The 16,438-nt window shown below is 50.1% G+C and overlaps 1 protein-coding gene across 1 annotated transcript; it reads right to left on the bottom strand.

The window, feature by feature from the left end:
- Nucleotides 1–830: 830 nt before the first annotated feature.
- LOC133889968 (alpha-amylase/trypsin inhibitor-like) lies at nt 831–1,687 on the bottom strand. Its single transcript, XM_062330395.1, has one exon. The coding sequence runs from the start codon at nt 1,658–1,660 to the stop codon at nt 971–973; it is 690 nt and encodes a 229-aa protein (XP_062186379.1). The 5' UTR covers nt 1,661–1,687; the 3' UTR covers nt 831–970.
- Between the last annotated feature and the right edge of the window lie 14,751 nt (nt 1,688–16,438).

Genomic DNA, 16,438 nt, shown 5'->3' with positions numbered 1-16,438 from the left:
TGCAATAACATGCTATAATATGCATGATATGAGCATGATGGATTCATTAGAAATATAACCGCATGAACCACAATATGTAAATGAAGTATATACCATAGCAGAAAATCTTCATTTAAATGTTGATTAGTTACCAAACATCAACAATTATGATAAAAATAATAAATTTAATAAGTTAAACTATAGCAACAACCGCTACGTTTACTTGTAATCTATCGAAGGGAGCAAAGGACTCAAGCACAATCATGAGCGAAGCCACATGTTCACAAATCACCATTCAGCACAAAGCCTTAAAAATAGCATTCATAATTGAAAAAGGTAAATGTCGCTACGCTCAAAACCCAACAACTCCCTCTCAAACTTCCCATCCAACACTCAGCTCGCTGCAGTAGCACTGCTTGTCTTTTTTCTACCTTTTTAACCACTAAATAGACCACAGGAAAAGAGAACAGAAAATACAACTTCCGTGGTGAGGTCAGAGATGGTTGGGGACGAGGGGATTTGTGGGGAGAGGAGGGGATTAGGGTTAGGGTTCTATGGGGTGGATGCGGAGGCCTTGGCGATCTGGTCGGGCTGGCGAGGCAGGGGCCGACATGGGCGACGGATCCGCCATGGCGGGCGAGGGTGCAGGGTTTAGGCGGTGGTGGTCAAAGACGACACGATTTGCGTCGTGGGGTGAAGAGGACTGTTTGTCACTGCAGCTTCAGGCAACGGAGGAGAGAGTGGGGTGGGTGCGGAAGGAGCACGAAGTGGCCCGACTTTTTTCATTTTTTAATTTTGCAGGAGTTTTTATTGGTTTATCCGATTTTTTATTAGATAGGTGGAGAGTGAAGGATGGGAACTCTTGTTTTATACGATAGAGAAGATTATTTCACTAGCTACGATAGTACAAGTATGGGCTGCGGCTACACGACCCGTTTATTTCTCTCTAGTGTGAAGTAATCACGGCTACTCCACAAGCACGTTCGCATATTTAGGCGGACGGGCAGAAGATGACCCTATAGTTGGTTCCGGCGGGGCAGGTGAAGGTGCTGGTCGGGTCATCCTTGGGGTAGCTGTACGCGTTGGGGCAGAGCCCCTTGAAGAACCTCGAGTAGTTGGTTGGCCTGCAGCTGTTGTTCGCCGAACCGACGCAGCAGTACACGTTCTGCTTGAACACGGGGCACGCGTTGTTGCACGCGCCGTCCTGCCTCAGCTCGGCGGGGCACCGCGCCGTCACGTCCACGGCGCACCGCGGCCCACGGCTGCACCCGGAGCCGCCGTCGGGGAGGAAGGCCATGGGCACGTTGAAGCCGTCGATGAGGGAGATGTCGAAGAAGTCGAGGTTGGAGAACTGGTTGAGCGCGAACTCGGCCAGCGTGTTGGGCGCGCGGCCATAGCCCGTGCACTGCAGCACCCCGCCGCAGTCGCCCGTGCGGCACCCGCCGCGGCCGCTCCCGTCGAACCGGCACCCCGTGCGCGCCCAGATGCGCGCCGCCGTCGTGCCGGCCGGCACGTTGATGGTCCACGCCTCGCCACGGTTGAGCTGCCGCCCGCCGCCCACCGGCACGGAGGCGGCCCACACAGTGTAGGGGCACTGGTTCACCACGGTGAAGATCGCCGCGTCGCCGACGGCGGCGAGGAGAAAGAGGAATAGGACGGAGATGTTCACGGAGGGCGCCATTGGAATGGTGCGGGGGGCCTGCTTAGAGACGAGATGGTTTCAGCTTGGTTTTATAGTGAACGTATCAACCATGGAACGGATTGGGATGTGGAAAAATGGTGGAAATTGGAAGATGTCACTAGCTGTTCACGTCCGTGCACGATGGATTATTGATGGCTGGAAATGTTTGAACGTTTCCATGGAATTTCCCGAGAAGACTGACCAACTAGCTGAGATTATTTGACGCTCACACAAGCCGCTAAGGTGGCGCCACGCGCGCATGAGCTAGTGGCGAGAGTTGAAATGCAATTCCGTATGTTCTTGGTCACATACTTTCTATCTCGATCATCCATTCTTTTCACACGATTCTTATTTATTCATTCATTTTTCATATATTTTATTTTTTTCACCTACTTTTTTATATGAATCTCAACACTAATAAATAGTCCTAATAAACTATATGTCCACATACTCTAATGAAAATTTCATGTTCAGAGGTCTTATGTGGTTCTTGTACTGACAGTAACCGAATTAGACTTCAACATCGTAGATCGATCGTCACATCCTCGGTAGCAGCATTTTGATGCGAACTTCTGATGTGTTCTTATTCACGTTTAGGTCCCTCTTTATCCAGGTACCTACCTATTTGTTAGACGACTCGTCCGCGTCCTCCGCCTGTGCCTGTCTTCGGTTGCACCACGGCTGCATGCGATACGCTACAGAGCCATGCAATCACGCCAGCTCACGTCCGGGATCGACTCCATCGCATATATGGCAACAACCGCAGCGCTATCTCTGGTTTCCATCTATAACAGAATGGATATACATGTACCTTCTTTTCTATTTTTGTGGTTGTACCGTGTAAACTCTATATAAGCCGATCCCAGCCAAATCAATCTATCATCGCATGTTTTTGCATCTCGCTTGTCACGCTTTCATGGTATCAGTTAGCAGGAATGATCCTGCCGCTTCCGCCTTTCCGATCGCAGGACTCCCCCTGTTGATCGCCACCTCTACCTCCATGGCCGGACCGACGCCTGAAGAACTCGCCGCCCAGGCCAAGGTCGCCGCTGATGCCGCCAAAGTTGAGACCGATGCCAAGGCCATCCTTTGGGCACAGACGGTCGCCGTGGCGAGCATCAAAGCGCTCGTTCCAATCACCCTGGAGCTCCATGCCTCCAACGTTTCGAAGTGGAGAGGTCTCTTTCAACTCACCCTACACAAGTATGCCCTAGAAGACCACATCTAGGGTGCGCCGTCGGAGACTGACACGACGTGGACGCACCTTGATGCTATGGCGCAGTCCTGGCTTTTCAACTCCATCTCGCCGGACATCCTGGAGATGGTCATGATGGACAGCCCCAACGTCGCCTCTGTCTAGTCCAAGATCATCGACTTGTTCTAGAACAATAAAGAGGCCGAGCCCTCTATCTTGAAGCAGAGTTCAAGAATTTCGTGCAAGGCGATCTCTCCGTCAGCGATTACTGCCGCAAGATGAAGAATTTCGCTGATGCCTTGGCCGACGTCGACCAGCCCATCACCAACAAAAGTCTTGTCCTCAATACCCTCCGCGGATTGAACGACAAGTTCGCGCATCTCCAGCCTGTCTTCAGCGCCCAGCGTCCGTTCCCGTCGTTCCTCGACGTTCGGACCACGCTTCTTCTCGAGGAGATCCAGAAAAACGCCGACGTGTCGCACGCCACTGCGCTCTTCTCCGGAACCTCAGGTCCCAAGGGCGCTGGTGGCGGCCAATCTTCCACCAGCTCCGGTGCTTCTGGGGGCGGTCCCCATGCTCCTTCTAGCGCCCAGGGGTCCTATGGCGGCTCCTCTGGATCCTCTGGTGGCAACAACCGTCGGCGCCGCAACGGCAACTCCATCTGTGGCCTGCAACCATCCTAGCCCACGATTTATGACCCATGGACCGGGACTTTCTCCGCCCGGGCCGGTTTGGGTGCACAGGGACCTCAAGGCCTCCTTGGGCCATGGCCTCAAGTACCGCAGCAGGCCTTACAGGCGTAGCACGTGCCTCCGCAGGCTCCAATAGCCACGCCATAGGCCCAGATGGTTGCCCCGGCCCAGCTGACCACTTGGACGATGTGGCAACAGCAGTGGCCGTCCACGCCCCTGGTACCTGCGCTGACACCGTCTTAGATCAGTAGGCCCTTGTGAATGCATTAAACACCATGACGATGACTCTACCAGCAAACTCTGACCGGTATCTGACCGGTACATGGATTCGAACGTCACCCCTCATATGACTTCCGATGCTGATACACTTTCCGCTTCCCAACCCTCCTCTCTTTTTACACCCACAAATGTCATCATCGATAATGGGTCAATATTGCATGTTGCTAGGGCTGAATAAAAAGCTCGTGACTCACGAGCTAGTTTGGGCTTGTGGAGGCTCAGCTCGGCTCGGTTTGTTACCCAAATGAGCTAGCCCGAGCCATACCGCTAGCTCGCTTTATGAACCAAGCCGAACTAGCTCGCGAGTCGCTAGTGAGCCAAACCGAGCCATGGACACTTGGCATGCCTAGCCCAGTAGTTCAGCACTCCAGCACCAGTCTGTTTATTTGTAGACAGTACGTGTATGCATATTTTTGCTTCATTGATTTGCTGCCCTGCTTATTCATAGCTAGGCCTCGTGATGGATACAGTGCAGAGCTATATAGGCATATAGCTAGGCGTGGTGATGAAGACTGCAAAGCCATAGCAAGTCTGAGGCTATTTGGTGTGAGCCTGAGCTGTGTTTTATGACTCATAAATCTAGTAATTGTTGTTGTCGTGTGTTTCATGTTTGTGTGTGAGGTGTTTTTGAGTTTCTGGCCTGCACTGATGCCTGATGGTCTGGCAGGCTCGCTAGCCGGCTCGAGCCGGCTCGAGCCAGCTCGAGCTATCAATCGAGCTAAGCCTACATTTCACCGAGCTTCTATGAGCCAATCCAAGCTCGGCTCATTTCCAACCCTACATGTTGCCTCCACTGGTCATGCCTCCTTTCCCACAACCTTGCGTCCGTTTCATCTGCATGATGTTCTCGTTGCACCACATATTGTCAAAAACTTGATTTTTGTTCACAAATTTACCATCAACAATCATTATTCCATTGAGTTTGATCATTTTGGTCTTTCCGTGAAGGATCTTTGCACCAAGAACTTGATCATCAGGTGCGATAGCTAAGGGCAACTCTACCCTTTTCGGCCATCGGCAACTTCTCCTTATGCCCTTGTGACATCCACCTCTGCGACGCTTTGGCACCGCCGCTTGGGTCACCTTGGTTGCTAGGGCCTTTTTGGTTTAGCTTCCTCTTTGCCATGTAAGAAACTTGTGCACGATAAGCCATTTGTCATGCTTGTCATCTCAGTTGCTATGTCTATCTTCCGTTTTCGGCTTTCACTTCTAGAACAAATAATGTGTTTGATTGTATACATTGTGACTTGTGGACGTCTCCTATAGTAAGTGTCTCTGCTTTTAAGTACTATCTTGTCATTCTTGATGATTTTACTCATTACCTGTGGACATTTCCACTCCGTCTCAAGTCTGATGTCTGTCACCCTCACACATTTTTTTGCCTATGCCAGAACTCAGTTTAACACTTGTGTTAAAACTATTTAGTGTGACAACAGCTGTGAGTTTGACAATGCATCCTCCCGCACCTTCTTCCTTACCTAGGGTGTCATCCTTCGCCTCTCGTGTCCATACACTTCCCAGCAAAATGGCAAAGTCGAATGTATCATCCGCACTACCAACGACACTGTTCGTTCCCTTCTTTTGCAAGCCAGCATGCATCCCTCTTACTGGGTCGAGGATCTCCATACCGCCACCTACCTTCTTAATCTCCACCCCACTAGAGCTCTTTCCGTTGGCACATCCTTCGCTGCTCTCTTTGGTCATCCTCCTTCGCTCGACCATCTTCGAGTCTTTGGGTGTCTTTGCTACCCCCAATCTCTCATCCACAACACCCCATAAGCTTGGCCCTCGCTCCACTGCATGTGTCTTCCTTGACTATTTGGCAAACCATAAAGGCTACCGTTGTCTTGATCTTTCCATGCAACGCGTTATCATCTCCTGCCATGTGGTCTTCGACGAGTAATCCTTTCCGTTTGCTTCTCGCCTACCAACCCTACATGCACAGGAGCTGGATTTTCTCTCTCCACCAGGCTCCTATACTCCTTCGGTTCAGTAATCCCTAGTAATCATGCCTCCATACTCTTTGGCCAACTCCTTGGTGCATATAGCCAGCCCCTTGCCACTCGAACCTACTCACCAGACGCTAATGCCTCTGCCAGTGCCTATTGTGCCTGCCTCACCACATGAGGTGGCTTTGCCTGCCACGCGCGCCCTGTGTAGCACCACCTACCGCGCATCAGCCTGCGTCGCTCTCTGCTGCATCACCTACCGCAGCCAACTACATCGCTACCGCCCTCTGCTGTCCCGATCACACCCGTATACAATTCTCACACCATGTGCACACGTGGCAAGATTAGGTTCCGTCAACTAGTCCATCGCATGAACCTCCACGTCGCGTCTCTTTCTCCTATTCCAAAATCCTCCCAGTCCACTCTCCAGGATCCGAACTGGCTTGATGCTATGCACTCTAAATTTGATGCTCTACTTGCAAATCGCACCTGGGATCTTGTGCCTTGCCCTCACGGTGCCAACGCTGTCACCGACAAGTGGATATTCCGTCATAAACTCAAGCCAGATGGTTCTTTAGACCAGTATAAGGCACGATGGGTCCTCTATGGCTTCACCCAGAGGGAGGACATTGATTTTTCTAACACCTTCAGTCCAGTTGTCAAACAAGCCACCATCTGCACTGTTCTCACTTTGGCAATTTCCAGTGAATGGCTGGTTCACTAACTCTAGTTTCCTTGATGCCTCTCATCCTCACTATGTGTGCCGCTTAAATCGCTCACTCTATGGCCTTAAGTAGGCCCCCACACGATTGGTTAAGTCGTTTTGCCTCCTACTTGCTCTCCCTTGGTTTTATCGGCTCCAAAGCCTTCTCCGCTGGACCATCTCATCTCTCCAGCGTGAGTTCGCCATGACCAATATGGGATATCTCCATTTTTTCTTTGGCATGACTATTACTCAAGATGCTACTGGCATGTTTGTCCCAGCGCCACTATGTCATTGAGATTCTTCATCATGCAGGTATGACTTCTTGCAACCCGTGCGCCACCCCCGTCAACACTCGCGCCAAACTTCTTGCCTCTAGCCCTCCTGTTGTGAACCCCACTCAGTATCACAGCATTACTGGTGCTCTCTAGTACTTGACGTTTACTCGTCCAAGCATTGCTTATACTGTTCAGCAGGTGTGCCTTCACATGCATAATCCGCGAGCCTCACCTTAATTTTGTGAAGCGGATTCTTCGCTATCTTAAGGGCACCATGTCCTTCGGCCTTCGTCTTCGTCGCACGGATCCTGCAGCTCTTGTCACCTACTTGGACACTAATTGGGCTGGTTGCCCGGACACTCGCAAGTCTACATCTAGCTATGCAGTGTTCCTTGGCGACAGCCACATCTCCTGGTCTTCTAAGCGGCAACACACAGTCTCCCGCTCCAGTGCTGAGGCAGAGTACAGTGCCGTTGCCAATGCCGTCGCCGAGTGCTGTTGGCTTCGTCAACTTCTACAAAAGTTGCACTGCCCTCTACATTGAGCTACAGTGGTCTATTGCAACAACATCTCCTCCATGTACCTCTCTAACAACCCGGTTCAGCATCAACACACAAAGTATATTGAGGTTGATCTCAATTTTGTATGTGAGCGTGTTGGTCTTGGCGACGTCCGTGTGCTTCACGTACCTACGACATAACAGTTCGCTAACATCTTTACGAAGGAGATACCAGCAGCGACCTTCAGTGAGTTCCGCTCCAGCCTGAGCCCGTGATGCTCCCGCTCCGACTGCGTGGGGGGGAGGGGGTGTTAGACGACTCGTCCGCTTCCTCTGCCTGTGCCTGTCTTCGATTGCACCAAAGCTTACTACTACAGAACCCCACATAATAGCCACCACCTTCAGTGCCGGTTCAAAGGAACCGGTACTGAAAGTGGTATTCAGTGCCGGTTCTAAAACTCCCGCCCGCGATCGAGGGCCCGGAGTTAAGAACCGGCACTGATAGTGGTGTTTCAGTGCTGGTACCTCTTTAAACCGGTACTGATAGCATCCTACAGTATATATAGCCCATCTTCTTCCCCTTCTCGACCCAGAATAGAGCCGCCGCCGCCGTAGCCTAATGTTACAACGCCTCCTTGCTATTTTTTTTTTGGCGATTCAAGGTTTTTTTTGCGTGGGAGCCTTCAAAATTTGGAGGAGTCAACTGTTTTAAGGTTAGTGAGATGATCTATATTTCATTTTTGGATAGATTACTTGGTAGATTGCTCTAGGGTTGATGATGGATGGTGCTTGTTCCATGGTTATGGATTTAGAGATGCAGTTGAGATCTAATTTAGGTAAAGTTTGCAACTTTGTCGTTGTTAGATGTATAGAGATGATCTATATTTGATTCTTAGTTGGATTTTAGTTGCTAGATTGCTCTAGGTTTGAATTTATGTGGTTGTTAGTTGGTGTTGAAATTTGGAATGAGCAAGAGCTCAAATATCCATATAAATTAGAGAAAGGTTGCAATTTTATCATTGTAGATGATTTAACGAGTAGATTAAAAGTCACATGTAAATAGAGTTGGGTGCCTACATTAAAATCTAGGGACAATTGCAAATTTGCCACTTGTTGAACCCTTATTGACATTCAAAAATTGCAAAAATACCGCTAGAACTGTCATTCGAGTGGCATCCAAAGAATAAAAAATTAGGGAGGTATTTGCAAAATATCCCTAAAATCTAGCTCTAATTTTCTAGTATGTGGATTGTGTATATTTTTAAAGTCATGAATTTTAGTAATAATCCAGTGGATTTCCTCTGTTAATTAATCAACGTAGTGAATTTAACATGTACAATTGATAAAATATTGTGTTGTAGGGATGACACGTCCACCCACGGGTCGCAATCGGACTCGGCAGCCTTTGGAAGGTGGGTCCCCCGACCAGGCCCAAGTACCGGAAGGAGATGGGCCCTCAAATAGGGACCAATCAGGATGCGAGGTAATTCGATGAATATGTTCTAGATTTTGAAATGTTTAATGATTATAAGTCCAATGTATTTAATTATAATGATTTGCAGATGGACCGGTCATAGATGTACAAGGAACGAGGGTCAGAGTTCATTGTTGGCATCGAGGCTTTTTTGAGCGACCGCCGGAACCGAGCAGTGGCAGCAGCAGCGAAGCATCCTCCCCCCCCCCCCCCCTTCAGAGCCTGCCGATTAGATTAGATTTTTTGTTTTTTGAATGTTGTAAATATGGGAGTGATCCCCTCCAGAATGGTTCTTTTGAAATATAATAGAAGCCTTTCTTTGGGATCGAAACTCCACTGTGTTTGTCTTGATATTGTTTGCTTTTCGCTTGATGTCCCGAGGAGTACTTAGCCGGACCGAGGCCGGCCTTCCTCCCCGAGAGAGAAGTCGCCCCGATCACTCATCACACGAGTAGTGGGGCCACCCGAGCGTCCAGCCCCCGAGCCCTCGCGAGTCCGTAGCTGCTAAGTCAAGAGACAAAGACACGAACTTTCTTGCTCGGGAGATGAGTCAATCCAGCACGGAGCACGCCACGACCAGTGAACACTTTTCCACTCTGCGACCTCTCAAACAAGCGGGCCGGAGACACGTGCGGGCGGAAATGCGACCAAGAGTCCCCACGATTTGGTGGTGTCCGGGGTAGGACTGACTAGACCAAGCACCGACAGCCCGTCCCTGGAGTCTAGGCGGTCCCGACCACTCTTTGCTCGAGTGGTAGGATTACCCGAAAACCCCAAAGACTCGATAGTGCTCAGGGTACTGCCAAGCCGGCCGAACACCACGGCCACCATAAAAGACCTCGGTCAGCCATCGCCGTCTGTACGGTACTCCTGACTATTGTCTGTTTCTGTCGTTCCGGAAAAAGCGAACACGTGGGCAGGGTTTTGTGCGCGAGGAGACCATCTCGCCGAACAGATTAGAATGCGAGGGTCCCGAGGATAACTCAGGAACAATGGTTTACTGCGTATGTAGGAATAGAAATTCATATGACTTTAGTCACTCACCGGACAGCTGTCAGCCTTTCGGCCTACTGATCCAGGAGGGGTACGCGCCCCGAGCTCGGGGTACCCGGGAACTTGGTTCCCTCGTACGGAGCGCCCAAGCACTTTAAAGCAGGCGAAAAAGCCAGGGGCTAGGCGGTCCCAACCACTCATGCTCCAGTGGTAGGATTACCCGAGGACCCTGTAGGCTCGAGCAGCGCCCTGGGCACTGAGGCCCTTGCGGTCGGGCTGCTTTATTTTTGCTCATTGATATGTAAATTTAAGAAATAGGAAAAGACTCTTTGTTTGGTGCGCTCTGCTAGTGCGGTACTCGTTATAGACTGGTCTCGTTTTTGACCCGAGACCTCTCGAATACCCGGACCGGCGAAGTGTACAGATAGAGGCATAACCAAGAGGTCCGATGGTTCGGTGGTGCCCGGGGTAGGACTGGCCAGACCGAGCACCGACAGCCCGCCCCTGGGGTCTAGGCAGTCCCGACCACTCTTTGCTCAAGCGGTAGGATTACCCGAGAACCCCAGAGGCTCGGTGACGCTCGGGGCACTGCTATGCAGCCAGACACCACAGCCTACCACAACAGACTTAAGTCAGCAGCTACTGTCTGTGCGCATACCGACCGGGATTCGTTTTTATCAACGGGAAAAATGAGAGAGCGTATTTTCCCGTACAATCGAGCATCTCACCAAACAGATTAAACATATGGATTCCAGAGACAAATTTTGAAATAAGAGTGTATATTGACAATTTTGTACAGAAGTGGCAACTTACATGGTTGGTGGTAGCCCCTGGCCAACTTGGGCGGGGGGGGGGGGGGGACCCTCGGCCTGGTTGGTCCGAGCACAGACATGTCTGCCTAGGGATAGAATTTACGCAGATGCTCGATGTTCCATGCGTTTGGGCGGCTGCCCATCCTCTGCAGCCAGCCGAAACGAGCCTCATCGCGGGACACCGATCACGGTAAAGGGGCCTTCCCACATAGAGGACAGTTTATTCCTTCGTTCGCGCGATTGAGCGCGTCGGAGAACTAGATCCCCAACCTCGAGTGACCGGACCCGGATGTGGCGCTGATGATAACGCCGCATGCTCTGCTGGTATCTGGCTGCTCGGACGGTGGCGCGTCGCCGGCGCTCCTCCAAGTAGTCGACGTCGTCGCGTCTTCGCTGTTCCTGTTCGCCTTCTGAGAAGGCATTCATTCGAGGGGAGCCAAGAGTGAGCTCGGAGGGGAGGACCGCCTCAGCGCTGTACATGAGGAAGAAAGGAGTCTCACCAGTGGCGCGGCTTGGCGTGATCCGGTTGGCCCATAACACAGCAGGCAGCTCGTCGATCCACCCTTTCCTGTGCTTTGCGAGCACGTCGTAGGTCCGAGTTTTGAGCCCCTTTAGTATCTCAGCATTCGCATGCTCGACCTGCCCATTGCTCCGAGGATGAGAGATAGAGGTGAAGCAGAGCTTGATGCTGAGGTCCTCGCAGTAGTCCCCGAACAGGGCACTTGTGAACTGAGTGCCATTATCGGTAATGATTCTGTTCGGGACGCCGAAGCGACTTGTGATACCGTGGATGAAATTAAGCGCTGTGTTCTTGGTAATCTTGATGACTGGGACCGCCTCCGGCCACTTGGTGAACTTGTCGATGGCGACGTAGAGGTACTCATAGCCCCCGATTGCTCGGGGGAATGGACCCAGGATGTCCAGCCCCCAGACCGCGAAGGGCCATGACAGGGGGATGGTATGGAGAGCCTGAGCTGGCTGGTGAATCTGCTTTGCGTGGAACTGGCACGCCCTGCAGCACCGAACCAACTCGGAAGCGTCCTGGAGAGCTGTAGGCCAGTAGAAACCTTGCCGAAAGGCCTTCCCGACCAGCGTGCGGAACGATGCATGGTCACCGCACTCGCCCTCGTGGATCTCAGTGAGGAGCTCACTGCCTTCTGCCCGGGTGATGCATTTCAGGAGGACACCGTCCGTACCACGCCGATAGAGATCCCCATCTACTATGGCATAGCGTTTGGACTGCCGTGCAATCCTCTCGGCAGAGGCATCATCCCCAGGAAGGATATTTTCTTTCAAGTACCCTCGGATCTCGTCGATCCACGAGACATCTTGAGAAACACCGGCAAGCGCAGTGCACTCACCGGGCGGCGGCACCCTGACGGGACTTCCCACTAAGGGAGCCGCCTGGGTTCCCTCAACTAGGCTCGAGGGTTCCCCTTCGTCTTGGTCGGCAGGCAGGACGGAAGGCAGTGTGAGCCTTTCTTCAAAGGCTCCAGCAGGGACGAGCACCCGGGAAGATCCGTGCACTGGTATTCCTTGGATACTTGGTTGACCACCAGTTGGGAGTCTCCCTTGACCAGCAGGCGACGAATCCCAAGGCCCACCGCTGCTCGGAGGCCACCGATGAGGCCCTCATACTCCGCCATGTTGTTGGTTGCTCAGAAATGCAGCTGCATGATGTACCGAAGTACTTCACCCGTTGGGGAGGTGAGAACCACTCCAGCCCCTGCGCCTTTCAGCGTGACGGAGCCGTCGAAGTGCATGACCCAGTACCCGGGCGCATGGTGCCCGGGGTATGCGGAAATTTCTTCATGGTATATCTCGGGGACCGGCGTCCACTCCGCCACGAAGTCAGACAGGGCCTGGCTTTTGATCGCCTGGCGGCTGACAAAGTGCAGATCGAACTCCTCCAGCTCCACTGGCCACTTGACGATGCACCCAGTGCCTTCTTGGTTCCGGAGGATCAGCCCCAGTGGATACGTAGTAACCACCGAGACCTTGTGCTCCTGGAAGTAGTGGCACAGCTTCCGGGAAGCGACGAGCATGGCATAGAGTAGCTTCTGGGCTTGAGGATACCTTGTTTTGTCTTCTCGTAGGACTTCACTGACGAAGTACACCGGTCGCTATATGCGACGGGCCCGGACAGTGGCTTCACCCGAGGGCTTATCACAGCCCCCGAGCTCGGCGCAGTGGTCGGGGTCGGCCGAGTGCTCGGGCTCGACTCCCTGGTCGGGAGGAGCCGAGTGCTCGGGCTCGACTCCCTGGTCGGGAGGAGCCACGAGAACTGAAGGCTGCTCGGGGGCGGCCGGGAGCTGGGACCCAGCACCTTGCCCCGAGCACTCGTCACGCTCCACCACCAGCACCATGCTCACGACCTGAGGAGTGGCCGAGACGTAGAGCAATAAAGGCTCCCCCTCGGAGGGGGCCACCAGTACGGGTGGTGAGGTAAGGTACTTCTTCAAGTCTTGAAAGGCCTGCTCGGCCTCTGGCGTCCAGTCAAAGTGACCGGTCTTCTTCAGGAGTTTGAAGAGAGGGAGCCCTCGCTCCCCGAGCTTGGAGATAAAGCGCCCTAAGGCCGCCATGCAGCCAGCGAGACGCTGAACTTCCTTGAGTCAAGCCGGGGGTCGCATCTGCTCGATGGCCCAGATCTTCTCTGGGTTGGCCTCTATTCCTCGGTTGGAAACCAAGAAACCGATGAGCTTGCCCGCGGGCACCCCAAAGACACATTTCTCGGGGTTGAGCTTCAAGCGGGTAGTGCGAAGACTGTTGAAAGTCTCGGCTAAGTCCTCCAGTAGGGTGGCGCGGTCTTGGGATTTGACTACGGGATCGTCAATGTAAGCCTCTACGTTGCGGTCAACCTGCGAATCAAGGGTAATGCGCACGGCGCACTGGAAAGATGACCCAGCATTGCGCAAACCAAATGGCATTGACACATAACAATAAGTCCCCACCGGAGTGGTAAAAGGAGTTTTTTCCTCGTCCTGTCTGGCCATGCGGATTTGGTGGTAACTCGAATTTGCATCTAAAAAACATAAAAGATCGCACCCCGCAGTGGCATCTACAATTTGATCTATGCGGGGTAAAGGAAAAGGATCTTTCGGACAAGCCTTGTTTAAGTCGGTGTAGTCGACACACATGCGGAGCTTGCCGTTGGCCTTCGGGACGATGACTGGGTTTGCCAGCCACTCTGGGTGGAGGACCTCTCGGATGAAGTCAGCGTCAAGGAGCTTGCTAACTTGCTCCCGGATGAATTCCTTGCGCTCGGGCGCCTGTCGCCGGACCTTCTGCCTCACCAGCCATGCGTCGGGGCGCACAACAAGGTGGTGCTCGATCACCTCCCTAGGGATCCCGGGTATATCGGACGACTGCCATGCTAACACGTCGACGTTAGCCCGGAGGAAGGCGACGAGCGCGCTTTCCTATTTGCCGCCCAGGTCACCGCCGATTCGGACGACCTGGGAAGCGTCTTCGCCCACCACGACCTCCTTCGTAGGAACGGAGGCGTCGGTGCAAGTCGGTTTTTGGATGAAGAGGGTCCAATCCCAAATATGCAAAAGATATCATATCAAATGCTTGAGTTGCTTCTATATGCAATATTGATGAAAATTGCAAAATCTTTTGCTTGAGGGTTGTATTATGCTTTAAATTGCTCCTTTGGACATGTATGCTTATGAGATGTTGACACTTTGAGATAAACGAGAAATTCGTTATATTGTCAATAATTTTGCTATGTTCAACTTAGAGCATAATCCATTGCACTTGTGCTTTGGATATTTATTTCGGACTCGTGCTTGTTTTGCCTTCAATTGAATTAGTTTCAATTGGAATTGGTATCTCTTTCAATTGTTTCAATTGGTATGCTTTGAATTTTCAATTGATAGTATTCAATTGATATCCTTTGAAATTTTAATTGGCATCTTTTTAATTGGTATCTCTTGTAGGTATCTAATTGATATCTTTTGATGTTTTAATTGGTATTTCCTTTTGAAATCTCTTTTGGCATCTCTTTGAACCCCTTTGACCTATTATATAGCTTGTTCTCCTCACATAGCTCGTAATTGGATAAGTGTATTTAGTTTAACTTAAATTATGAGAAATACACATATTATGAGGAGTTTACACTATATAAGGTCATGCACTAGCCTTCGATGATTCTCTCTTGTGGGATAGGGCTAATGGTGTTTTGGAGAAAAATTTCTCTTTTAGCAAGTCCTACCTAATTCTTACCAATTTGATGTAAATTGGGGGAGAATTCGTTTCGATGATTCCATTTTGGCATTGATGTCAATTGGGGGAGAATTTGGACTAGATGTTATATTTTGTAAGAGGAAAGTTTTGCTTTGCATGAGCATATTCATCTTCATACATACTTTATCATGCTTGCTTGATATGTATAAAGAAAACTCCGTCCAAAATTTGAGATAGACAATATATACAATGATATTCAAAATTCATTCACACATGCATAGATTGTGGGGGAGTTTATTATATACATATGTTGGTTTTACTAACATCAAAACCTTTGTGGTGTTTGATGCTAATAAAACTAGTTTTGGCAATCTCAAATATCTTTGTGATATTTGGTATTTCCAAAACTTATTCTTTGTATACATTCATCTTCGGACTATATGTATACTTAGAACTTTAAACTTTGTCAAATATAATCATCTAGTGAGATTGTCATCAATTACCAAAATGGGGGAGATTGAAAGTACATCTAGCCCCTATGTGTGGTTTTGGTAATTAATGACAATACCTATGGACTAACAATGGTGTTAAGTTTGTTAGTAGATTGTTCCATAGGTGATGCATGGATGAGAGACATGCATGACCTCTCGGTGAATGGGAAGATTGAAAATATGCATCTAGATAAATGAGCTCTTGGTGATGCTCATAAAAAGAAGAAGAAACTTGAGTGATGACAATACCTATGGACTAACAATCATATTGAGAATTGCTATTAGGTTATTCCATAGGAGATGCATAAATGATGAAGCATGGATTCTTTGAGAAATGCCATGAGTTCAAAGAATTGCATCAAAAGTAAATGAGCTTTTAGTGATGCTCATGAGAAGAAGAATAAGCTCAATAAGATTAGCAACAAGCTTGAAGGCTAAGTTACTTGTGGAGATCAAGTAACTAAAGGTATGACTTGTCAATAGAGTTTTATGGACTAACCCGTGTGCTATGTGTTTAAGAATGAGTGGGGTTAGGTTCTAGATGAAGATTGACAATATGCATGAAGGCTAATAAGTTACTTGTGGAGATCAAGTAACTTAAGGTATAAATGTTGTCATTTAGGTTTTATGGACTAACCCATGTACTTTGTGCTTGAGAGTGAGTTGAGGTTAGGATCCATAAAAAGGCATAAGTTGAATTGAAATCATATATGCCAAGAGTGAAGAACAAGAGTGGACTCCATATATGAAAAAGTGAATTCATTGAAGATGTCGAATACAAAGTGGTTTTCTATGGCAAGACGGTGAAGGGCAAGCAAGACTCGGCTGCGATGGACCATCCGTGGTGAAGGGCAAGCAAATGGCTTGGCGCCGAAGGACCAAGGCGGTGGTGAAGAGCGAGTGAAGGCTTTGCGCCGATGGACCGTGCGAGGCTATGGGAAGCTATGGATGATTCACATCAATCATATGAAGAATCAAGAAGAGATGGAGTGAACAATATATGGAAGTTGGTAACCCTCAAGGTTTGAAAGAAAAAGAAGCGGTACTTGAAAGTTTTCAAATGCTCAAAGTGGTTCAAACGAGTTTTATCTTTGAATTTGAGTATAGGTATGCCGCACTATTAAGAGGGATGCAACGTGAGCTAATTGTCGCGTCTCAGTGCTAAAGAGTTCCCAACCAAACCCAAAGTGAGAGTTTGTTGTTAAGAGTCCGGAGCGGAAAGTGC

The sequence above is a fragment of the Phragmites australis genome, chromosome 14 (assembly GCF_958298935.1).
Source record: "Phragmites australis chromosome 14, lpPhrAust1.1, whole genome shotgun sequence".
Classification (NCBI taxonomy): Eukaryota; Viridiplantae; Streptophyta; class Magnoliopsida; order Poales; family Poaceae; genus Phragmites; species Phragmites australis.
This window is presented reverse-complemented; position numbering and strand designations above follow the sequence as displayed.

Coding starts and splice junctions, on each gene's coding strand:
- LOC133889968 (XM_062330395.1), bottom strand. CDS start 1,660: ATGGCGCCCTCCGTGAACATCTCCGTCCTATTCCTCTTTCTCCTCGCC.